At 35.5% G+C, this 26610-nt stretch overlaps 1 protein-coding gene across 1 annotated transcript; it reads right to left on the bottom strand.

Moving 5' to 3' along the window:
• Window positions 1–618: 618 nt before the first annotated feature.
• Window positions 619–4745, bottom strand: LOC137396639 (ficolin-2-like). Its single transcript, XM_068082955.1, has 4 exons — window positions 4532–4745; window positions 3645–3781; window positions 2294–2423; window positions 619–1035 (listed from the first exon to the last, which is right to left on the bottom strand). The coding sequence occupies exons 1-4, from the start codon at window positions 4743–4745 to the stop codon at window positions 911–913; spliced, it is 606 nt and encodes a 201-aa protein (XP_067939056.1). The 3' UTR covers window positions 619–910.
• Between the last annotated feature and the right edge of the window lie 21865 nt (window positions 4746–26610).

Raw genomic sequence — 26610 nt, 5'->3', positions numbered from 1 at the left:
CAACAAACCTCATTCTGCGCGTGAATCTATTCCTGTAGACGGGTAATGCAGCTAGTTATATATAAATTTGAGCTTGTCTCAAGTCTCTTTATATACATACGAAGGTAAAAACCAGATTTCATGACTATGTGGTAAAATGTGTGTTTTTTTAAAGTTTTGATGAAACATAAGTGTTAACTAATGACCTTTTGATATTTTCCTCAACCATACATGTGCATGTTGATGATTTTTAGACATCATATGTGCCAGTGTATAAACAAGTTTCAATGTGCTAGCGATTATCCAATATCTACCATTATTTAAAATACATGTATTTGATCATATACTTTAGTCAGCAGCTTGTAACAGAATATCATATTACTCCCATAATAAAATAAGCACATTGAACTGTCAGAGTTATTGCTCAAATCTCCAGATATTCTTCATGATGAATAATAAGTAATTACATGTGATATTGTAACTAAAAAGGCGTCACAATTAACTGCACCTATTTTGAACAATAAAAGACAAAATGTATTGGTAACTGTTGACCTCAATTATGAAAAGCATTACAACAAAAATAATAAATTATTTTGGAAAATAGTCATTTATTAATAAGCCAATTGCTTTATCAGTTGAATTGCTAAAATGGAAGAGGGTTTATCTCAGTTTTACACAATAAACATAACAATGTTCAATAACAATTGTATAATCAACGGTTTACAAATGTTTAAATAATGTCACTATATAGATTTAATTATTTGAATACCAAAAGGCACCTGGTTACTGTAATCTTATTGCAGGAGGCGGACTTCATCATCTTTGATATACTGTGTCCAGTTATAAAGCTCTCTTGTAAAGGTCGACCTTGTATAAGTTTCTTATTTTCAATTCAATCAATTTATTTACTGTACAACGGGCGACCTATTGTCTAATCTCTGGTGACCCTCATCACGGATTCAATGAAATAATTGGCAGATGGTTCGCTCCAATACATTTGTTTCGAGCCCAAAGTGTTGAGTAGGGAACTGTAGCAGCCTTTAAACCACCAGCCAGCTACAATACAACAAATTGAAAGATAATTATTGTTCCAACTAAGTTATGATAGAAAAGGCTTAAGTTTACATTTGTCTATGAACTAAAATAAGCTGATAATGAAATAAAAAGTTATTAAAAGTTACCAATTTTTGTTCTGCAAGTTTTTAGCGCATTATAAATGTAGTTACAGGGAGCGTTATCAGCAACTTCCTGCAGCAAATTACAAACTATGGTAATATTGTTATAATGTCTGACATATCATTATACGATTTTTCCAACTTTTGCCATAGTGAAGTTTTTTTTTTAAAATGTGCTTTCTCTTTCCCCAAATAATTTTCATATTCATTCAGATTGAATAGCTAAATTTTATGATTCCGTAGTGACCTAATAAAATAAATATAAAAATTGATGTATGTTTTTTTCATGGATGACATTATGAACTTGGGATGTGTCCAAAGCAGAAAAGGATCCTATAGGCCATGAGTTCCTAACCTCGGAGGAATTCTCCCTCAGTGAGAACTTTGAATATACAAGGCGCAAAAGAGTGTCTGATTTGATAATATTTTAATTTATGACCTGCAGTGTCCAACTCAACCAAATCACCGCCATGTCGAACGTCGTGTATGACTGTGTTACATTATATGCGGGCTGTATGAAAATGGATAATATGTTGTTATATGTTGGTATATGTCCAAGAATAGGATTATAATTTGTACCATTTTTATAGTAATGTGAGTTAAAAAGTGTGTGAGGATTCAAGTTTATGAAAAGGCATGAGGGGGAACTGAATGAAAAAGGTAAGGCACCCCTGCTATAGGTCATCAAATATGGTAATTAAATAGTCTGACTTCTATGCCTGCTGAGTATTCTCATATGCTTTACATATATATTTTACACTTCAATAGAAGATTGATAAAAACATTGAGCTATCACTCTATACACTCTAGTTAACACTTGGTTAAGTTCTTGAGTTGGTGTTATGATTTTCAGTATGCTATATTACATAAGGTCTACATACTTAGAGGAAAAACTCAGTATAGCAAATTTACGTATCTAAGGGTTATGATGGACAAGATTTCAACATCAACTAAACGATTTCAAACTATCTGTTTGTAAGTTTTGATGAAATCATTGAGTTATTTTTAAAGCAACATATAATTCTTTTATATTGGCTATATCATTGACAAGGGAGCCCTTAGAAACAGCACCAAATTCATTCATACAGTACTCAAAGAGTTCATGAGGAAATGATAAATCTCTAACAAAGCAGAGTTACCTTTACTTCTTTGAGCACAGTTGATTGAGGCGTGGTTGTCTTGATCCCGATCAGGAGTGCTGAATTTCATACCATTATGGAAGACCAGACTGGAGCTATCTAAACTTCCACGATATCCATCATCTCTGATCTGTATGTAAAGATAAGTAAAATTAGTGTTTTAATTAATAAGAACATGTGTCTGTTTCTCTATTATTTTATTGAAATAAACCCAATTATTTTGTTTACACTAATACAATCAAGTTGAGCTAAACAGCAATTGAAACATTACTCCTGAAGGCATGCTACTGCCATCGTTTCAATAAAGGTCAATATTTGGGACAGTGATCATGGCTAATACGTATCTGGACTGTATGCTTTATAGACAATAACGAAAAGGCATATTATATATATTTTTATTTTTATTAAGGGTTTTGTACAAAATTCAAATAATTTATGTGTAAAATTTTAAACAATTCACACAAGCTAGTAATTCATCAGTAATAACAATCTCTATGTCTGCCAGCAGACGGTCCAGTATATTGTGTGAAAATCTGGATAACTCCAACAACTAGTTTTTTTTAAAGTGATTCAACGGCTCGCAGCGCCAGAGTCGTAATTGCCACCAATCTGCAAAGCATGGTATTAATTTGCTTTTGAATTTTAAACTCAAATACTTTATTGTCAGGATTTATCTTCAAAAATTTTAATAATTTCAAATGTAATCATAACTTAGTTACCCTTGTTTGATGCTCATAAAACTTGGTTCCCGGACAGTATTTGGTAATTAACAATTTATACGTAGTTTTGCAATTACCTTTTGTTTGAAACTTGGTTGAGAAATACCTCTTTAAAAAGATTAGTGTTAAAGCAAATAAATCACAAGAAGACAACTCCTTATTAGTCAGCTTCTAGTAAATGATGTAACATGTAAAATTTAAAAGAACGTTTTTTAATGAAACTATAAATTCATACAGAAATCAGTTTAACGATGCCTAAAAACTGTGCTATTTCCTAGATGAGTGAAAATTTAATCAATTTTGGAAAAATAATCATTGTTACAAAGATTATCAGTACTTTTAGTAGACTGTAAAACATTTAATAAACAAACTGAGATGAGTTTTTTAACGAAAAGGCAACTTCTATAAAAAAAAACTTGAGCAGTCAATATTTTTAGTGAATTAGTTTTTTTCATTAATTTTTTAACTAATTAGGGGATTATTTAAAAATTAGTCTATTATAAATTATTAAAGTCTTTGAACAGCCACTGAAGCTCTCATGGCTTATCAGCTTTTTTTATTCTATCAGAAGTGTTTAAAAATTTAGCTGAATCAGTAAAATTGATCCTATATAAAGCAATGTGATTACTTACTATTAATTTGTAGCCATCTGCTAAACCAATTACATAAAAACTCGACCAGACTCCAGACTCAGTAGTTCCATTAGCTGCTCTGAGGAAAATGGACAGTTTGGTGTTTGATCTGGTCAAAGCGTGGATTTTATCTAAACCTGAAAAAGTTTCACAATATATATAAACAAGGAAATTAAAGAGAGTTAAATAGTTTTCTAATATCTAATAATGCTTTTGTTGCCACTTGTAGCCAGCTAAATATATTTAAATTTTACAGTATCGCCATCACAACCACAACAAGGGAGGTAAATACATGAGAAATATTAATTTTTTTGAAGCTACAAAGCAATAGTACAATACTTTTAACAACTTGTCTATGTGAACAAACGAGTAAATATAGCTAGGTAGTACTTCAGAAATTGAAATATGCTGCATGGTCAGCTCTAAACTACTTCATACATGACAAATTTTTACAGAGATAAACTATTTTTATGTTTAATTCTGATAATTCATATGTGGTATAGACACAACTGGTGTATCATGAAAGCAGATTTAAACAATTGTCAGATCATATCATACAGCTAGTTTGGGCATTCATTACTGCAACAACACAAAATTCATTATGCTAATTTGTTCTGGTGTTCATCTAGAAAACCTCTAGCATATAGGTATAACAGCTAATTTTGTTTTCTGTTAGTAATTTTGGTAAAACAAAAAATTGCATTTTGACACACTTACAGTATCATAGAATATGTAGATACAATAACAGTAAACTTCTCTAAGAGATATTCGAATGTAAAATGAACTGAAAGGTGTTAAAAAGTCTTACCAAAAAACATATTTTTCAAATGTGAAATAAAATGTAAGGTGTTAAAAAGTTTTATCACAAAATATAGTTTTCTACTTACCCAACCAATATTCTCCAGCTATCTCACCAAATCCTGCCTGGTTATCTGTCCAATTTTTATTAAAACTGACTGATCCATTTACTCTCCTTTGAAACACAGTCCACCCTCGGCCATCAAAAAAGTCACACCAGACAGGATGGTGTGACAGATGGTTCACCATCTGTATGAGGTGGATTGATTTGGTAAACTCCGGAGCATCTATTTCCTTGGTCATACAGCTCTTGACAATCTGTATTAATAAAAATCTTATTATATTTTATTTACATATTTTGCTACAAAATTATTATCTTTACCAGCACCTAGAAGCAAATGTGGTAAAACCTCACATTTGACAAGGGCGGGCATAAATTGTCATAACATTTGAACCACTCGGTCTGCAAAAATATTTAATGTCACAATAACCAAAACAAAATTATACATTAGCTGACGCTTTAAAAAAGCACAAATGCATTTTTAAAACGGCCCAAACACTTTTTTGGACCCCTTTAGCTACACTTGTGAGCATGATCAAGTCAGATGATTTATCCCACGACCACACGAGCGGAGCGGAAGTGTGGGAGTTTTTATGATAAATGCATGTGCACACAACTTACGAAAATGATTCATCAACAATGAGACGAACCCTCGTCAAGAAATTTCATCAACAAATTTAAACATCGGAATGTAAAGTCGTTAAAGTATAATAACGATACAAAACACATTTAAACCTATTTAAATATGTTACCAAGTCTTTGTAAACTTTTGATAATATCTTAAAACTTACCCATCTGATCGGATTATACACAAATAGACAGATTAATTTGAACAAAAATTGCCACAAAAAGCTTGAAAAGCTCGGTTTAATAAAAGTTAAGACCAAAAATTGAAACGCCAATAAAGCCGTGTGACCGATTGTAGAACTATTTAGTAGTGCGTATTTCACGAGAAAACCGTGCTCATTTCACCAGTCTATGGTGTTGTTTACTTGTAATCGAATTTATTCGAAGGTTTCTGTAATAAACGTAGACCGTTTGAGGCGTAGACGGATTTACAGGTACAAAAATGTGGTACACCATTTATCAGCCTATGTTTTTTATCCAATCATCGAAGGTTTCATTATTTAAAACGTTAGCCGAAATTCTTTACAACTTACGTACCAGCTAGGGCCGAACTACAACGCCCGTTTATGACGATAAAATTTTTTTTATTTTGCTGCAGTTTGCAGAAAACATTCAGAAGTGTGAACGCTCATACTTGCTTTCTGGTCAAAATCGCTATCAAAACCATTATACATTCAACGCAACCAACTTTCAAACTGTGTATAGTACACAGTAGCTTGTCATTTTACTTTTAATTTTGCATTGCAGAGTTATAATAAACATACTTCCTTATTGTTGTTGTTAAATTACATACAATACAGTAGATTAGGCCTACAGCTTTATAACACTTTTATAACAGCTTTCATTTTGCTGCAGTTTGCAGAAAACTTGTAGACGTGTCAAAGCTCATACTTTCTTTCTGTTAAAGATCGCTATCAGTACCATTCTACATTCAACACAACCAACTTTCAAACTGTGTATAGTACACAGTAGCTTGCCATTTTACTTCTAATTTTGCATGTCAGAGTTACATGTATAATAAACATATTTCTTTATTGCTAATTTTTGTTAAGTTACATTATTAAACTAGAAATTCCATTAACATTATTAAATTAATTATTAAATTACGTTATTGTAAAGTTACTTATTATTAAATTACAGTAGGTTAGGCCTACAGCTTTAATTAATATTTTTAGTGTTGTGAAACAGGTTTGAGATAGTAGTAGATTAGGTGTGATTTATTGTTGTATTAAACCAAGTTTTTTAAACGTTTTGTGGCGATTTTCAGTAAAATCAGGTTGTAGAGCATATGTTTGGGATAGTAGTGGATTAGGTGTGATTTTTTTCCAACCTTTTGTCTTGCATAATTGACTTTGAATTTAATTTCAAAACAACTTGACAACTACCATGGACATACAACTTCCCAGAACACCACGTCGCGGCCGACGCAGTGGCCGTCCATGTGTCTCTCAATTATTACAGCGCAATAGGGTGATAAATAGGATAAATAGGTCCTCACAGCAACCATCTACATCAAATGCTAATGTTCAACAACACGCTACTCAAATTAATAACAACAACTCATCTGATTCAGATAATTCTTTAGTAGATGTTGTCAATTCCTGCTGAGAAATACTTTTTCAACAACCAACAGTACCCTTTCTTTTTTTCAATTATCACTTTGGTCGTGGGCTGTATGACAGTGGAATTCCTAGTCAATATTATTAGAGCTTACGAAATTATTATTATTATTATAACAGAAAAAATATCTTTGATTATTACTATTGTTCAATATTAATATCGCCAAAATCATAGATCTAAATATAGTTGAACCCTCACTCTTTTATGTTGACTCAACTACTCATTGCCAAGAAGAAAATGCCGTGGAAAAAAACTTTTGGCAAGCAAATCTCGGCTTGGGATTGGCTGTAGGCCCAAAAGTTTTTTTCTCTTGGCTCCCCACATGCATATAATTGTTTTCTTTTGCTCAAGTACACATACAATGGGCTAGTTAATTAGCTACATACTAACCAATCAGCAAACATTGGTAGGATGCTTACTAAAGCATACATGATGGGTCTTGGCTATATGCAAACTCTTTGCCGAGCCGTACTATGGGGTTCATAGTAGTGTGATGGTTTAAATAAACCCTATAAATAGCTTCTTCAAGATCAGAATCAAGAAACATCTGTTTTTTCTAGAGTAAAAAGTTTATTTGTTTTTTTTTCTATTAAATATTACAAAAACAGTAAATAGAAACTAATAGATTGGTTATTTCAAATATAAGTCAATTCAACAAAGTTTCTTAAATTTACTTCAAAAACTGCTGTTTTAAGCAATGAATGGTTTGAAATGTCAACTCTTTTAGAGAGCTGGAAGAGAAATAATGACAAATTTTACTTATTTTTATTTAATTTTTTCACAGGTCTCAAAGTTTAAAAAACTTCCAACAAAAGTTTATGTAAAATAGTTGCATTACAATAGACTTTATGAAATCTTCATTTCAGACGCTCAAAAGATATGTATGTACAAGTGCATAATAGTCTCTCACTACAAAGAAACCATTGCTATACACACTTGATTATGGTTTACATCACAGTTTTACCTTGAGGTAGCGGCATCTCACTAGTTTCAGATCGTTCAGTTGTAGTCAGCTCTGTCAACAGCTGTTGACTGGTTGGTGGTGTTGAAGACACTTCGTCTGCCGCTGGACTTTGGTTTGATGAAATCTGGGCTGTCATGTTCTCAGCTGAAGTTCGACTCGCCAGGCACTCAGCCAAGCTGTCAAGAAGTTTGCTATGGAACATGGTGGTGACTTCAAGATGAAACGGAAACGCGCTGTCATCAAAAATTCCATGATTGTGTGTTAAAATTGTCGGACACTCATTCTGCAAAAGTTCACGAGCTGCGTAAATACTTTGTCGAAATTGAACCAATTCTTGACCTTTTTCATTCAGCCTGACGAGATGAGCGTTTGAAGCAGTAACTAAGAACACGAATAGTACAAGACTCAATAAGAAGACCATTTTGTGAAGCTTGGCACAGACTGAAGATACCAGTCCCTGGGAATTACTAATATAGGTTCCTTGGTAAGCCACGCCCACCAAATTTAAGACTTAGTACCAAGCACAGCATGTATTTTACAGTTGTAGCATTGCATTGGCTTTAAAAACGCTTCTGTCTTGCTTAAAAACTTAGGTTATGTTTATCTCAGACTATCAAATGCATCAAAATTTCAAATTCTGAAAACTATAAGTACTGTATATCCCTGCATTTATGCCGATTCAATAATGCAAAAATAGTTTATCATCATACGGGATCTAGCTTAAACGTACTTCTACTCTAAATGAAAACAAACAGAATAACGTTATGTTAACTTAATTTCATCATCTACCACTCGAACATTAATTATACTAACTCAAATTTACCAATGCATTTTTGCATTGAAAAACTAACAACAGCATGAGATATAAACAGGTTTTTTTAATTGCTCATCACAAACCAGTGACTGTAGTCTTTTGATCAAAAGAAACTCAACTTGCTATTATATAACAACTTACTAATAAGAAACAATTTGAAATGAGCCTGCAAAAGCTACACTATTTTTGCAGCATTTGTTTTAATAGGTATGTGTAACATGTTATGATTTTTAGTGTAAGTTTATATCCAAACTTTTATGATTTTCCTTAGATTAAGGCTCCTTTTCCAGGGCAAGTTTATATTCAAGACAGGTTTATATGTAGGGATATATGGTATGCTGCTCTTATTCCACTCTAACAAATAGAGACATAGTTTTACATCCATAATTTAGTTTAGTTTATTATCAGTAAGGTTACTAACTAAATATTGACTGAAATTGGTAGAGAGAAAGAATATAAAAAACGATTAGCTCAGAAACTTTATAGTTTTAAAGTTTTATATATAATGATCACCATGAATAGTTTGCAAAAAGCTCATATAGCAAACTGATATCTTAAAATACAGTGTAAGCTTTGAAAGTTTAAAACAGATGTATTGTGACTCCTTATTTAAATGTTTAATTTATGTTGGCAATGTTCTAGTTGTTTGCAGGTGTAACCTATATAAAACTTTGTCCATAATATAAAACCACTGCCAAAAGTGTGGTGAATAAAGAAGTGAGTTTAAAAACTTTATAGCTCCAATATTTTACAATCTTAGGCAGCAGACAGTAACTCATTTTACTGATTATAAAGAAAGTGATGAAAAGTGTTTAAAATCTTTAAAACTTAAATATTTCACAATATTAGGCAGCGGACAGTCACTCCTTCTACTGATTATGTCTGGAGGAACTAGAGATTTAAATTACAGCTCAGCAACAGTTTAACAGTTGACTAGGTAACAATAATAACAAGTTTCACTTCTCTATCTATTTAATATTCTGTATCAGTATGGCATGACATTTAGTATGCATGTGATTCTTTTGTTGTTTCAGAGGTTGAAGAGATTTCAAAACTCGGCTTTGTAAAATGTTTTAGTAAGTTTTGAAAAGCGACCAATTGGTATTTCTCAGACACTGTAATTATTCTTTTTATAAATACTAGTCCTATAAGGTTGGCCAATACAAAGGCTGATAGACACTTGATAGTGTAACCTCAAGTGTTAAAATAAGCAGATATAAAGCCTATAGTATTATTTTTATGGAACCACACAATGATGTCATAACTGGGATAATTAAAAATTATTCCGGTTGTGATTACAAAAGTTAGTGTTATGTCAACTATGCAAAGACACAGAAATTACACAAAGTTATGTCATAAAGGTGTACTTTTTGTCTTAAACTTGAAACTTGATGTCATTTGAATACAATCAAAATTTGATATCATAATGTGATTCTGTAAAATAAACAAACAAACTATTTTATGCTCTTCAGTGCATCAGAATGGCATCTCTGAAGTCAAATTGGGAATTACTGCTAACCTTAAAAATAAAGAATTTACTCCCATAATGACAACGTCGATCAGCATGATTCTAAGCAATAGAAATTTCCAATGGCAAAATGAATCTACTTATCAAGCAATATATAACCATCAGATCAATATTGTCACTCACTACTATCCAGGACGTAACTTTTATAATTCCAATTTAGTTATTTTCTCTTTGACCTTCTCCAGTCTTGTTTTTTTCACAACCAATGAAATAGAGCCTCTACTTGCAGCACCAGTTTTCAGCAGCCGATTGATCTTTAATGAACAAACCAGATGCAGTGTGTTATTGAGAAAATGACTGATAAAATAATGTGTTTATGATCAGTGTTTTATATGTCATATTTTTTGTATTCTACAAAGCAATTTTTTTCAAATTTGACCCAAATAGACTACTTTAAAAAAAACATAAATCTATTCAAGACAGGCAATAGAAACCAAGGAGTTTAAGATATCAAAGTAACGTCAAGCAGGTTGCTGTTTCCAAGGCCCCTTTGCAGCTAGGTTCAACTTTTGAAGCAATCCACTAAAAGATAAATCATCTCTAATAAATATAACATAAGCTACTAGTTGGAGATTGCCGATTATTTTTCAGAGATGCTCAGTAAAATTAAGTTTACCATCTATGTACTTTTTGGAGATGATCCAATAAATTGGTCTACCATCTTTTTAATATTTAACTTGCACCGGCAATTAGTCTTTCCGCAACTCTAGAATTTAAGTTCCAACAAAACCTGAAGGTTTTTGACATAATGCACAAGAATATAAACATTAACATATTAACCAAATATAAAAGCCAATATTTAAGGTTGACAGTTCAGTGCAACAATTATAACTTCTGTCTTACTACAGAATAAATTTGTTTAATTTATGAAAATTTGAACTTGTGGTAAACAAAAAATAACATAAAAAAATGTATACCATGTTTTAGTAGGATCTTGAGCTGCAAGTATAAGTTAAAATATTATGATTGTTGGACGCTGACTACAACATTAATCCCATGATACTTAATAAAACTTAAAAATTAGCTTCTTCAAAGTCTAGCAAAAGTTAAAAGAGGCTTTCGTAAAATACTTATAACTTACATGTAGGTTTGTGTAAGATAATTATAAACTGGCTTATTTCTGTTATTGATTGAGCAAATGGGTTTGTAACAATTTAGTTCGTAATTTAGCCTTCATCAGTTATATTATTATTCGCACTATATTTTTAGAATTAGCTCACAAAAGTTAAAGATAAAAATCAGTAGGTGAAATGCTCAGCAATATGCAATTTGTGCAGCATGATAACCCTAGAACTCGTGTAACACAGTTTAACAGAGATTTACCAACTTCATGCTAGATGGACTATGCAAAAATCATACTCTAACAGGAACATACTTTCAAATATTCACAATGAGCATCGCTTAAATGGTTTCATGACAAAACATTCCTGTTGTTTTGCAGTTCACGCTGTTATTGTATGATGTGTGTGGGCTGACATAACTGTGTGGAGCTGACAGACCGACACTCTACTGAAAACTCATCAATGAATCATATTTGACACTTGTTAAAGACAAATAATTGGAAGATTCTGGAAGACAGCCACATTGAAAATTACCAAACAGGCTGCAAGTGTCAAAGGGTCATACTCTGCATGCAAATGGACATGAGGAAAAAAACACATAGTTTGTATATGATTTAATAGTTTTAGCAGCCTTGCTGAAACAAATCTGGCAAATGTCAGAATAAAATCATATATGTTGAAATGAAGGAGGAAAATGCGCTAAGATGCTATTATGCTACAAACAAAGAAGAACTACGAAACCATGCATGATGATATCATAAAGATCAGAAACTCATCAATTATCTAATCAAATAAAGTATATGAATGGCTGACAGATGCATGTTACAGGGGACACAGAAATCTTATCAAACACCTCTGTAATATGAGCTCTCAAAATGCTCACATAATCAATAAAAAATAGCAAATTTCTAGGATATCTAGTATCGGAAATTTAGAGATATTTCTTTTTATGGTAAATTACAATTGGTCTAAGCATCTGAAGAAACGAAGGTAACACATGACAACGACTCTTACTTGAAGAGTTGAAGTGCTAGTATTGGAAGACATTACAAGTATAAAATGTATTTCTGGTTTTACACAATAAATAGAAAAAAATTGCCAGATAAAAAGTTGGCCATAGTTTGGCTCGTTTATTGATAAAAACCTTCACAAAACAATTATAATATTTTATTTGTATTCCTTGTTAGATCGATGACCATAAATGGGCCTATCAGCATACTAGTATTTATAACATATTTTGCTAACCGTCCCCGCATAGGGTAAAAGCATGCAAAACATTTTTTGCCTACCTCCCTTACATAAATAAAAGGAGCAAACTACAGAGCTTTATTTTTCAAGATTTTTCCTAGAAATCATGTCAAATATTTCTGTATACTGCTGAAATACATTTTGGTAATATAACAAAAATAATTGCCTGCTATAACACTAACTTTTATATCCTGTTAACAAAAATTTAGCAGCAACATTTACAAAGTTAAGTTCATCATGAATTCAAACCACAATAGGCACCCATTTAATTACCTGTAAATAAACTGAATAAAATGAGCTGTAACATATCTTGATAAAACTTGGAGCTGTAAACAATCTAAAATATTGTTGTTGTTTGATATCTTATGATAACTGAATTGCATGATGCATAATCCAGTTTTATTGAATGCTTATTTAGCACTACACACATAACAAAACAGTCCTATAAGCTAGCTATGCACTAGCCTGTTTCTGTTATCGAAGCCATAAACATCTGGTAATTATAACATTTGATATTGGACCACTTTTAGTTCCCTAAGTTTTATTGTTAATAATAACAAGGTTTCATTGAATCAACTCATTAAACTTTAAAGGGTAAATCAATGAACAAAATGCACTGAAATATTGAGTTCATGCAAATGCATAACCACCTGTACATAGTACAGCCACCCATACTTTGTATATATGTGTACATGCCAAAAGGCTACAACTGTATTCTGCTTTCTGTTGATTGTGTTTTAAGCTTAAGCGTCTAAGTCTTGACGATGTACTTAAATAAGTCTTGTAGATATGACTTGAATTATATGACAGCTTGAAAAATGATTCAAATTTTCAGAATTTGTCCGCATAGCAACGACATAACATTAGTTAGTTGCTTTGCAGAGAAAATTGGTTTGTATGAAAGATCCAATTAAAACTTATTTTCAGGGCAAAACCCAGCCTCAAAACCTACCAGCTAGGTATCCCCCTACAAGCTAAAGTATATGAACAGAATACACTGTCAGATGGACAAATTCAATAACAAGGACAAAGGTCTTATAAAGTGATAAGTCAGTGGGTCATAGCCTGTGATTTGAAGGTCCTATAAAGTGATAAGTCAGTGGGTCATAGCCTGTGATTTGGAGGTTCTATAAAGTGATAAGTCAGTGGGTCATAGCCTGTGATTTGAAGGTCCTATGAAGTGATAAGTCAGTGGGTCATAGCCTGTGATTTGAAAGTCCTATAAAGTGAGAAGTCAGTGGGTCATAGCCTGTGATTTGAAGGTCCTATAAAGTGATAAGTCAGTGGGTCATAGCCTGTGATTTGAAGGTTCTATAAAGTGATAAGTCAGTGGGTCATAGCCTGTGATTTGAAGGTCCTATAAAGTGATAAGTCAGTGGGTCATAGTCTGTGATTTGAAGGTCCTATAAAGTGATAAGTCAGTGGGTCATAGCCTGTGATTTGAAGGTCCTATAAAGTGATAAGTCAGTGGGTCATAGCCTGTGATTTGGAGGTTCTATAAAGTGATAGGTCAGTGGGTCATAGCCTGTGATTTGAAGGTCCTATAAAGTGATAAGTCAGTGGGTCATAGCCTGTGATTTGAAGGTCCTATAAAGTGATAAGTCAGTGGGTCATAGCCTGTGATTTGAAGGTTCTATAAAGTGATTAGTCAGTGGGTCATAGCCTGTGATTTGAAGGTCCTATAAAGTGATAAGTCAGTGGGTCATAGCCTGTGATTTGAAGGTCCTATAAAGTGATAAGTCAGTGGGTCATAGCCTGTGATTTGAAGGTCCTATAAAGTGATAAGTCAGTGGGTCATAGCCTGTGATTTGAAGGTCCTATAAAGTGATAAGTCAGTGGGTCATAGCCTGTGATTTGAAGGTCCTATAAAGTGATAGGTCAGTGGGTCATAGCCTGTGATTTGAAGGTCCTATAAAGTGATAAGTCAGTGGATCATAGCCTATGATTTGAATCAGTTTGAATAAAGCAAAGTATGCACAGTGCAATTATTTCATATTAATTGTAGCGGTTAGAATAAAGGGGAAATGCGCTGCAACGTGGTTAATACATAAGATATGTTTCTTGAAAAAAGCAAATTGTTTTAGAATGACAAAATTGCTCAGACATAATGATTCCATGAATATCTACAAACCAGAAACTTTGACAGTCACAATAACATGTGTGATTAATTGAGAAATGCATTTGAAACCAACCAACAGTCAGATTTTTATAAAAAAAAGTCTAACACTCACCTTTATACAGTATAAAAAATACCCAAAATCCAACCTTTAAACAATTCCAAAAAATAACTTTGTATTTTGTTATCTTTAAAAGGTTATTTGAAAATATAGTCAAAAAATAGGTTGAAGGGTCAGATATTACAAATAAGTTCATATTTAAGTATTGTGGGATAAACCAAACACAGACTCGTGCTAGTTCTAACCAATAAGAATAATAACTACTGCAGTCATTTGACAATAGATAAGAACATTCACGCTCCTGGTGAAATAAATTTGGTTCTATGGCTGGGATATACCGTATAGCAGGTGTATACTGCGTAACTCGTGTATACCATATAAATGGTTTATACTGTATAATTTGTGTTTACTATGTAACTGTGTATACTGTATAAATGGAGTATACTGTATAACTGGTGTATACCGTATAAGTGGAGAATACTGTATAACTGGTGTAAACTGTATAGCAGATGTATATTGTATAGCAGGTGTATACTGTATAACTGGTGAATGTCACATAACTGGAGAATACTGTATAACTGGTGTATACTGCATAACTGATGTATACTGTATAACTGGTTTATACTATGTAACTGGTGTATACTGTATAAATGGTGTATACCATATAACTGGAGTATAATGTATAACTGGTGTATACTGTATAACTGGTGTATACCGTAAAACTAGTGTATACTGTAGAACTGGTGTACTCTGTATAATTGGTGTATACCATATAACTGGAGTAAACTGTATATCTGGTGTATACTGTATAACTGGTGTATACTGTATAGCAAGGATATCCTGTATAACTGGTGTATACTGTACAACTGGGGTATACAAGGTGTATAACTGGTGTATACCATATAACTGATATAAACTACCTCTAGTTGCTGAAAGTAGCAATACCCAAAGGTTACTCTGAACATTATGTAAACATGAACTAACAAAATATGGTGTTTTTTAGGATCCTCAAATATTTATTCTCAAAAAAGCTAGATTGACTATAAAAACATTTTCCTCAAAACATATTGTACTATTTTCTGTTCTGTGCATAACTATTCTCGACAATGTTGAGCTGTGTGTTCACAATTAAAACAGCAAGCATTAGCTATACGAAAATGCCTTGTCGTACTGATTAGTTTTGTCAGTTTGCCTGCCTGTCAGGTAGGCGCAGAGCATTAATACAAACTTCCATCATTATATCGGTCATGCCTCAATGTTGCCTGATGACAATTAAACAATTAAAACTGTATAAGTTTTTCTAAGTTTCTCCTAATAAATGCTTGAATAAAACTGCTGTGAAGAGCACAGTTTTGTGAAATCTAAATATTAAGAAAAGTGTATGCCAGCCACATCTTTAGGTTCTAACCCGCATGTTCTAACATTCTTCCAAAATGACCTAGATAATAATAAAGGGCTATAATTGACTACTCAACTCTTGGATGTTTGTAAAATATTAACCAATAAAAAGGCTGATAAAAAACATGTCCATGTATCTGAAAGTTTTAGAAGAAGCAGCTAGTAGGTCAAAAAGTAGCAGCATGTTGAAAACCATACAAAACCATTATTCATTGAGTTCATATATTGGTAGATTAAATTCCGGCATTGCCCAGGTAATGAGAAATATTTGCACAGCAAGTTTATTTTTCTTATACATATAACAGCTGTTACTGTAACTTTTTAACTCTATGAGTGTTTTGTGCAGTTCAAGTGAAATTGGAACAAAACTGAAACTAATGTAATGGTGTTTATAAGTAAATTTGAAAAAATGAGTAAAAATGGCAAAATAAAGCCTGTTTTGCTATGAATGCAATGAAACCTTTTTGCTATACAGTTATACAATTTTAATTCCTTTCAGTGTTACAGTAGCCATCGTGAGGTGAAAATCTAGTGTACGGTAGTCTAGATACCCAGTAGGTCTACATACCCCTGGTACTGGTCTAATGCCCTGGTAAAAATCATCAAATTTTAAAATATGCATTGTACATTTTAAAATATTAGTAACAAAATAGTGTGTTAACCTTAGTAACTATAGTTACTTACAGTAACTTCCATGTATGTAGTGGTTATGATTGAAACAAATTGTAACACTACAAAGTACTACATGCAGTATGTAATATAGGGAGTTCTTACCAATAGGACACGCATATAACATAAACTATTAATTTACTCTAAACTCATTTAGCTTACACAAACTTAAAGGTAAGTTTTATTATGTATTTTATACTAAACTAAGTTTCAAGTTTGTTATAAGCTAAAAGTTTATCACTCCTTTGTTTTTGGCTTTGTTTTTACTAGAACTTATATCGAATAGCGCTGAACTGAGATAGTGAGCATTTTATCTATTACAGGCATTAAAGAAAGGGTTACAGCAAAAAATAAATAGGCATTCTCGTTATTGCGTCGCAATCAGTACCCCAAATGCCAAGTTATAATTTTCAGAGAAATGTGTGTTACTATTGTAGGGCGGAAAAGTCGAAAAAGTTTTGTACTTTGGCTTTTCATTACAACCCTTTGTAATTAATATTAAATTAGTATTTTGCTGTTGAAAAAATATATGCCAAAGCCATAAGCTGTAGCAAGCATTAAAACAATCAAGTTTCAGAATCTAAGCTATAACTATGTTTATGTTAAGACTTCATCCTTGATTTAGCAGCCTGCTACTTGTTGAATGATGAGAAAATAATTATGTCGGTGCTTCTCTCTGAGCTCTAGTATTTCTAACAATTAACTTAATGTAGCTTATTTGTGAATAAAGTTAGATATTTACTTGACTGAACTTTTGAAGTGTAAACAACAAAATCTAACAGAATCTACCAAAAAGTTGAAAATGAAAACATATTTTTTTACTGGTCTGGTTTAGCCTGAAACCACAAATGAAAATGAATTAACTATTTTTAATTATTCTTTAAAAATAAATTTAGCTTTTTTATTTGGTAGCTTGCAGCTACTTACCCGTATAAGGAAACATGATTATGGTGATATTTAGTATGTAGCTTCAAACAGCTCTTTTATTAAACCAAAATATATCTTTAGCACTAAGGCGATGAACAGTTATACAGTTATAATATGGAACACTTCACTAATCTATGTGAATCATAGATCCATCATATTTTTGGTCAGTGTTGCTACATACAGTCTAATTGTAAGCAATGTTCACCTGATGATCCAAATAAAATCTATACTTAGGTGTTGGAAAAACCATGAATTGGCAATAATAAGTTATATTTATACTATGCTTGCAGTCCGTTGTGAGATCATTGGGTGTAATAACTATGTACACAACTAGTCTGACGAGCTTCAAGATAGTGTCATGACCCAGCAGACGTTTTCTTAGCTGCTAAGCAAAATGCATGAGTTGAATTATAAAGTGATGCAATGTTTCCTGACCTCCAAATTCAACATTGGATATACAAATGACCATGTATTTTACTATAGTAAGGACTTGCTCTATAAAGGTGCTATTGCATGTTTAAAATCAATTTAAATAAATTTACAGCCAAACTTAACATGAAAGCAACCGATGAATAAAATGCCGCACTATACAAGTAGACTAAAACTTGGACTCAAGAATATAGGAGATTGTTAAACGTTGGTTACTGGTAAGTTGATATCAATTAAGATATTGTTAAGTTCATGAATTGCTCAACCTAGCATTCAGAATATATCGGAATTTAACATGTAACACTTTATTAATCTATGTGTATCATAAATGCATCATTCTATTGCGCATTGTTGCTACAGGCAGTCTAATTGTTAGCAATGGTTCAGCTGATGATCCAAATATGAATCAACACTTGAATGTTAGGAAAAACCATAAGTTGACAAGGATAAATTATAGTTATGCAATAATGGCAGTCAATTAGGCAATCATTCGATATAATAACTAGCTGCACAATGCTCTGACATTCTTCAAGGTGGTTTTGTCATCTCGCTAATGTTTGCATAACTGCCAAGCTATACACCTTAGATGATTTCTACAGTGACACATCTTAGCTGACCTGTAGTTTAGGCAATGAACACACAGACAAACACATATCTTATTATAGTGAGGACTAGTTTTATGAAAGCATTATTGAATGTTTCAATCCAATTAAGATATATTTAAATAACCAAACTTACCGTAAAACAGCTAGTAATTAAATACTCTCAAAGTGCCAATAGCGTACATTTTGTACCCAGGAATATAAAAGCTTAGTAATAATTAGTTGCTGCCAGTTTGCTATCTATGTTGAGAGATTATTGTCAAATCAATTAGTTGATCGACCCAGCATTATGTGTAGATCATTTATTCAAATTTATTGGTCTCTCAGTTGTCTGTAGAAAACCCAAAGCGGCAAGATAAGGCTTCTACATGAAGTTTAAAGTTGGTTACTAAAACTCATTTAAAAGCTGGCTACTAAAAATCCTGTCATATGAAATGTTTGACCTGGTAGCAAAGATTGACAGCTGTTAAATTGTTGAATACTATGAAATTTATTTTTTCGGGCAAAAATGGTGTGAGTGACCAAGCCTCAGACGCAAGACTTCAAAAGTTGTTCATTAGTCCAACAGTTTATTGTTCTTGGAATCAGGATAACAAATTGATCACTCTACCATAGCTGCATTTTCTTATTATAAATCAGCTTGTTAGTTTGACAGGTTTGTAACCTCAAAAAGAAGAAGACATAATGTGAAAAACAGCTGGTCTCCCTAGAAAAAAGAAATCTTTGAACTCCACTAACATGGCACAATAATGACAAGGATCGCTATGACAGAAAACTGTTTTTGCTTTTGAAAAGAACTAAAAGGATCAAAGCAAGTTCATATTTATCAGAAATAAGGATGATTCATGACCGCATCGGTTCCTACTAAGTGTTTTTGTAAACATTTCCAATTCAATGGTCTGATCTCTAGTATATATTTTCTATAGATCCCTTCTGTATATTTATGTATAGAATATTTGTGTATATTTTAATAGAGGATCCTTGCGTATACTTTCATAAAGGTTTCCGTGCATAATTTCATAGACTTTCAAAGGGTTATACTTCATAGGGAATCATTGTGTATATTTTCATATATAAATATTCCTTGTGTATAGTTTCACGGAGATTCCTTTCTTATATTTTCATAAAGATTCCTTGGGTATATTTTCATAAAGATTCCTTGTGTATATTTTCATAGAGGTTCATTGTGTATTTTTCCAAGGAAATTCCTTGTATATATTTTCATTCAGGCTCCTTGCGTATATTTTTATAAAGATTCCTTGTGTATATTTTCAAAGATATTCCTTGTGTATATTTTTATAGAGAATCATTGCCTACCATGTACAAAATAAAGATTTAAATATACCAGGCAGACCAACCGTTAAGTTTAACTTAAACATGAAAAAACTATTTTAAAATTCACTGACTAATCGGAAAGCTTTAAACAAATAATAAAATTGTTCAATGTGTCAGCCTTCCCCGCTTTGACTTGCTAAGAATCTGTAAAATATGTAACGAAATGAGCCAATTTTATACCCATTGTAGTTACCGATCAATAATCAAGGTACTTTCCAAAATTAATTAACATTTCCATTAAGGTTCTATTTAATTGTGAAAAATCACAAAACAGCAATCAGAATACCTCCGAAAGGTAAACTCTAACCAGCTAACTAAACTTTGCAATACAGGTTTGTGATTCTTTTTTTTAACTGTTGTCAAATCCTACTATGATAATACCTACCATGAAAAATATGCCCATTATTTTTTAATGTTGCTGAAAAACTGTTTAACATCTGTATACTATTATCTCTGAAACCATATTTCTATAACTCTAACATATAAGGTAAGATAAAAACTTAATGTTTATGGCGCATGACGATATAAACATTCACATTTAACCAAATATAAAAGCCATCATTTGAGGTTGATAGTCTGATGCAATATTTATAACACTGGTTCTACAAGGAAATACACTTGATTATTGCTTAAAAAATTAAATGTACATTAAAGAAAAAAATGCAACAGAAGTAATCTCATACTTGGGTCAAACCTTGAATTAGCGAGAATGCTGACAGGTCAAACATATTAGCAAGTGAGAATAGAGATCAGTAGTGTAGTAAAAAGAGTAGTATCACTAGTAGAGAGCTAGAATAAAGTTAAATCTTCAACTGAAAGCTAAAATATTTTCGTTTTGCGACACTGAGTACAACATCCATCACCTGATGCTTAACAAAACTTAAACATTGGTTTCAATACAATCTGGTGGACAATTTAAAAGAAGCTTTTGTAAATTAATTACTATTTAGGTTTGGGTAAATTAATTATAGAGTGGCTTCTTTCTGTTATTGATCACACAAATGAGCTTGTCACAATTCAGTTCATGTTTCAGCCATAGTCATTTGTATTATTATCAGAACAATTATTTTAAAATTTGCTAAACTAGATAGTACTAATATTAATTTAGAAAGTACTAGAAAGATAAGTATCATTGGAATGGTTTTTATGAGGAAATATGACAGATATTTTGCAGTTCTCACTGTTATTTTATAGCATGTCTGGGCGGACATAAATCTGTTTAGCGGCAGACTAATACTAGCACTGAAAAGTCATCAATGAATCAGATTTGCGACTTGCTAGAGACTAGTGATTGAAATATTCTGGAAGGCAGCCACATTGAAAATTAACAAAAAGGCTGCATGGGTCAAAAGGTCATATTCTGCAGTATAATATGTTGGAGGAAACAGACACATATATTGCGAGGGATTTGATAGATTTAGCAGCATAGCTTAATCCGATGTGGCACATGTCAGGATAAAATCATTACGCTACAAACCAAAAACTAACTTCTAAAACTTCCTCATGCATGATGATTTCATGCAGATCAGCAGCCCGTCAACTATCTAACCAAGTTAGACATATGAATGGCTGACAGAAATAATTGTTACAAGAGACATATAAATATTGTCAAACATCTCTGTAATATTAGCTCTCAAAATGCTTACCTTATCAAGAAAAGTAGCAGATTTCTAGGAAATATAACACCAGAAATTTAGATATATTATTTTTAATGGTGAGTTACTATAAGCCCAAGCATCTAAAAACCAGGATAGGAGAAAACCAGGATTCTTAGAGATGAGTTGAGGTGTTAGCTTTGAAATAAACTACAAACACAGAGAATATTTATAGTTTTAATCATTAATTAGAAACAAACAACAGCTTGCTTAAAATCTGTTCATGGCTTGGAAAGTTTCTTATTATAAATCATCGTCGTTCATTCAGAATAATTGATTTATATGCCTCGAGAGGTCTATTTTAGTGAAATGGCCTATCAGCGTATTAGTATGAATATCATCTATTGATAACCTCTTTCTATAGAATTCTACTATATTTAACATATCTTGCTAACCTCCCTCACATAAGGTACTAGTATGTAAAACATATAATGCCAATCCCTTTTCCCAAGGGTGCTGTTATGTGTAACATTTTTGGCTAACTTTCCTGCTATAGGGTATTAGCATGTTTAACATCTCTCTATTTATACTCTATACATAGAGTAATGTTAAACTAATACTATATATATATATATATATATAAAAGTTATATTGATACACATTAGTAAAAAGAGTGCTCAATGTTTAGAGTAAAAACAGAGCTGATATAAAACTATGTGTACTAAAAAAACTACAAGTTTAATTAAAACATTTTATTACTTAAAGTTTCGTGCGGTAGGCTTGCACTCTTCAGATAAAATGTCAAAGAAAATATTCTACTAGCAGTAAAGCTGTATAAGCGCTAAAAGCTAGAGTCTTAAGTGACACTGTTTCTTAGCAGAAACTTATTGGCATGACGGCAACTGGATAAAATTTCGTTGCGCTTATTCAAGGTGGCTAATTGAGGCTTGCATATTATATAATACTTCTCCCATATACAGAGCTCGCATCTCTTAGTGATAGGGCTATAAGGTCTAGCAGTTTTTAAGATTGACCATTTGATGTTGTAGTCTAATCCGCTATCCTTTAGTCGCCATATATATTTGCTTAGCTCAGTGGCATTCCTTTTTGATGTATGGTCATACATCAAAAAGGAATGCCATACCATACATCAAAAAGGAATGCCACTGAGCTAAGCAAATATATATGGCGACTAAAGGATAGCGGATTAGACTACAACATCAAATGGTCAATCTTAAAAACTGCTAGACCTTATAGCCCTATCACTAAGAGATGCGAGCTCTGTATATGGGAGAAGTATTATATAATATGCAAGCCTCAATTAGCCACCTTGAATAAGCGCAACGAAATTTTATCCAGTTGCCGTCATGCCAATAAGTTTCTGCTAAGAAACAGTGTCACTTAAGACTCTAGCTTTTAGCGCTTATACAGCTTTACTGCTAGTAGAATATTTTCTTTGACATTTTATCTGAAGAGTGCAAGCCTACCGCACGAAACTTTAAGTAATAAAATGTTTTAATTGTAAGTTACTAAGTAAAATAACGCAGTACCAGACTGCCAGCCGTGACACTCCAAAACCTCCCCTTATGTCACCCTTACTCCACCTCACGTTTTACCAGAAAACACCGTAGTGCCAGACTACACCAGTGGGATTACTCACGAGTCACCAAGACTCAGAAAGACGCTTGACAATCCTTTCTCGCTACAACAGCACAGAGTCGCAAGCTACGCGAACGGAGCTTGGATTCCCAATGACCACATGGCCGTTCTTGCTCGTCCGGTGGCGCATGCCCACGAACCCTTTCCGAGCTAACGGCGGGCACCACGTGACTACTAACTCACATTTCCCCCAGCTTTTAAGAAGCTACCAGCTATCCCTCATAGTCATCCAAATACTGGGGACGCCGTCGCTCTCGCTGCGACCGCCTGAGCATTAACGGTTGAAGCTCAGGTTCATCAGGATCTAAATCCCCGGACGGAACCCCAGCAGTCTGAGGCTCACCATCCATGTTTTGAACTTCATCCTCAGCAGTCTGAGGACCGTCCTCCACATCCCCCTCCGAGACCTCAGCCACCTCACAGGGATGCAGCTGAGGCGGTGGGGGAGCAGCAGAACCGCGTAATCTATCTAGATTAGGCCGGCCGTCTTCGACCAGTTCACGGATGCCGTTTTCCCTACTACGGTCAGTGCCAAACCGCCGTTTGCGGACATCCCTCACATGCCTCGGCATGCCATCCACGCACACGTTGTGCTTTGAAACGACTCCGGTAATCACTCCCGGCGCCCACTGCCTAGTGCACGACGGATTCGAGGGTTTCACCCACACCTCATCGCCGACAGCAAACTTGCCTTGACTGACCTCATCTAACCCGCGTAGATTGACGTCGAAAGGCACTCGCCAATAGTATCGATACAGATTGTTCGAGGGTACCGAACCCCCATCTGTACCCTTGCGAGGCGTGACATTATACCAGAACGTCGCCTCCTCGGGGCTAATTTTTCCCCTCTCGGCAATCCTCTTGATTGTCCGGTGATTCCTCTCAACGATTCCGTTGCCACTCGGGGCGTAAGCGGCACGAAATCTCAGAGAAATCCCCCACTCGTCAGCGAACTGTGCAACAGTTGCTGACCTAAACGCCATGGAATTGTCCATTAACAATTCGTCACACGGCCCTCGCTCAATTACGATCGTGCGTAACTGAGCCACGATGTGCGCTGCCGTCTCACTTGGCAAGCGGCGCCAGATAGCGAAACGTGACGGCCCGCAATCAACCATGGACAGGAACACCTGGCCGCCATAGTGAGTCACGTCTATGGCCACCCGGCACCAGTTCCCCTCGACAGCCAAGCTGCCTGTTTCCACGAGGTTCTCACCTCTCGGAGCCGGGTCAACGCGCTGACAGGCTTCACAGCCAGCCAGCTCGCGTTTGACCTGCTCCCGTGTCAAGTCACTGCGTACTTGCTGAGCAAGGTACAGTGTTCTCTCGACACCCAGATGGTGAGGCAAATGAGCCGCCCACACAGCATCCCCGAGGGTCTCGCCGGTGAAGATGGCAGCAGCCATGTTCTCGGCCTCGCCTCCACTCATCCCACGATGCCCGAGCCACTTCTTGGGCACCCTCGTCATCCTATCCGCCTTGTTTTCCACAGTAGGTACAAGACGCATAGTGACCGATAGGCCGTACTCGGTGATCGTATCATGGATCACCCCCAGCCGACGCTTCACCAGCATCTCTGCAGCACCTTTCGTGCGAACACGATTGCGCCCGTCAATTGTATTTGACATCCAATTGACAACTGTGAGAGAGTCAACCGCCAAGGTGAAGGTCTTGAACCCCCACGCAATAGCCAGGTTAACACCTCGTCCCACAGCTTCCAATTCGGCAACATTGATGTGTGAATGGTCTGACTCCTTCCTCAGCCACGACGCATCCTCAACAATGCTGCCATCAACCTCGATTGCCACACCGAGGCCCAGAGAGCTAGCATCTGTCCACACAACGACCGAACCGTCCGGTCTTACGTGCCACGGACCCCTAACAGGGTCCTCCTGGCATACCCTTGTGTAAAGCTCACTAGCTAGCGAGCTGACCTCCTTTTCAACAGGGGCATCCCAGGCTCCGTTGCATCCCAGCCGCTTCAAGAAGCTGCAATAGGGCCGCAACCACCCAGCCACTGGGTAATGACCGACAAGTCGGCCACAAAACGAGAAAAGCTCTCTCTTGGTCAGCCCAGCTGGCTCAAGATGAATTTCGGAGAGTGCAGTTCCCCTCGACATCTGCAAATGTCCACGGGCATTTCCTTTCAGAGAAATGCCCAACAACCGACCTCCATCAAGGCCCTCCGGCTCTTTCGTCACCAGTCCATACTTAGCAAGGTGCTTCCTCAGCTCCTCCACGCCAAGCACAGACTCCTGCACCACTATATCGTCGATATAGTGGTCAGTCCCTCGTCGAACCCGCTCGTCGAGCGAAAGAACCTTGCCTAGGATTTTGGTCATGATCCTAGGCGCACACGAAAGCCCGAAGCCTAAACGTGTCAGCGCATAAGGGACCCCCTTATACTTCACGACCTGGTATTTCCACAGGTCCTCCGAAACATGGATTTGTAGGTACGCGGACTTGAGGTCAACTACCCCAAGTCTGCCACGCAACTGTCTCCACTTTCGGACTTTCTCGCCGCACACAGCGACCGCGTCACCTCCTGTGTGACTCTCGACAAACGCGTTCAGCTCACGGTAGTCCATGACTGGTCGCACTTTATCTTTCGTTGGTTGGAACACAGCCAAAAGGGGGATAATACCCTCAATGGGCCGACTCCACCTTTTCAACCAACCTTTTGAGATCCAGCTCTCAATTTCAGCACAGTACCGCTCATGCAGGTTAGGTGCCCGAGTACACTTGTACTCCGCGACCCGGGTCTGCAATCCTTTCGGAGATTCCCCGGACCACCGCCAGCTAACGGTCCATCGGCCTTGGGCAAAAGTGGCAACAAAATCGGGGTCGTCGACTCGCAGTGACACCAGATCACCACCCAACCCCGACAACGGTGCCACCCCTGCCACCCCGCATGCGCAGCCAGCCCCAGTATCCTGCCCAGCAGGTACTCCACAGCATCCGTTCTGATAGGGTTTCCCCCACCTGACCGAATACTTCGCATCACTTCCTCTACGGACAGTGACGCCTCCCATGTGGTCAATGACGTCGCCACCCAGCAAGCAGTCAACCCCAAGATTGCACAGCTTGTCCATAACGAGTGCCGTAACGCCGAAACAGTGTCCCTGTACACCGACGACCACCCGACACTGACCCTTCACATGAGACGCCTTACCATCCGCTGTCAACAGCGGGTGGCCCGGCCTAAGTCGGGTTGAGCCTGTCAACACCTGTGGACTTACCAGAGTCCTCTCGCTTCCAGTGTCAACCAGACACTGAAAACCGCAACCATTCAGAATTGCTCGAACGACCGGCATACGACTGCTCCTCGTAGGCTCGCCAGTCGCCCCGGACAGCCAAGGACTGTCCCGCAGTACACTCTTACTGCTTGCATGTGACCTCCAGCCTCCCCCTGTCACGCCAACGCCACCTCGGGTCCCCCTGATGTTATGGGACC

The sequence above is a fragment of the Watersipora subatra genome, chromosome 5 (genome assembly GCF_963576615.1).
Source record: "Watersipora subatra chromosome 5, tzWatSuba1.1, whole genome shotgun sequence".
Classification (NCBI taxonomy): Eukaryota; Metazoa; Bryozoa; class Gymnolaemata; order Cheilostomatida; family Watersiporidae; genus Watersipora; species Watersipora subatra.
The sequence above is the reverse complement of the archived record's forward strand: the minus strand, read 5'-3'. Positions and strand labels throughout refer to the sequence as shown.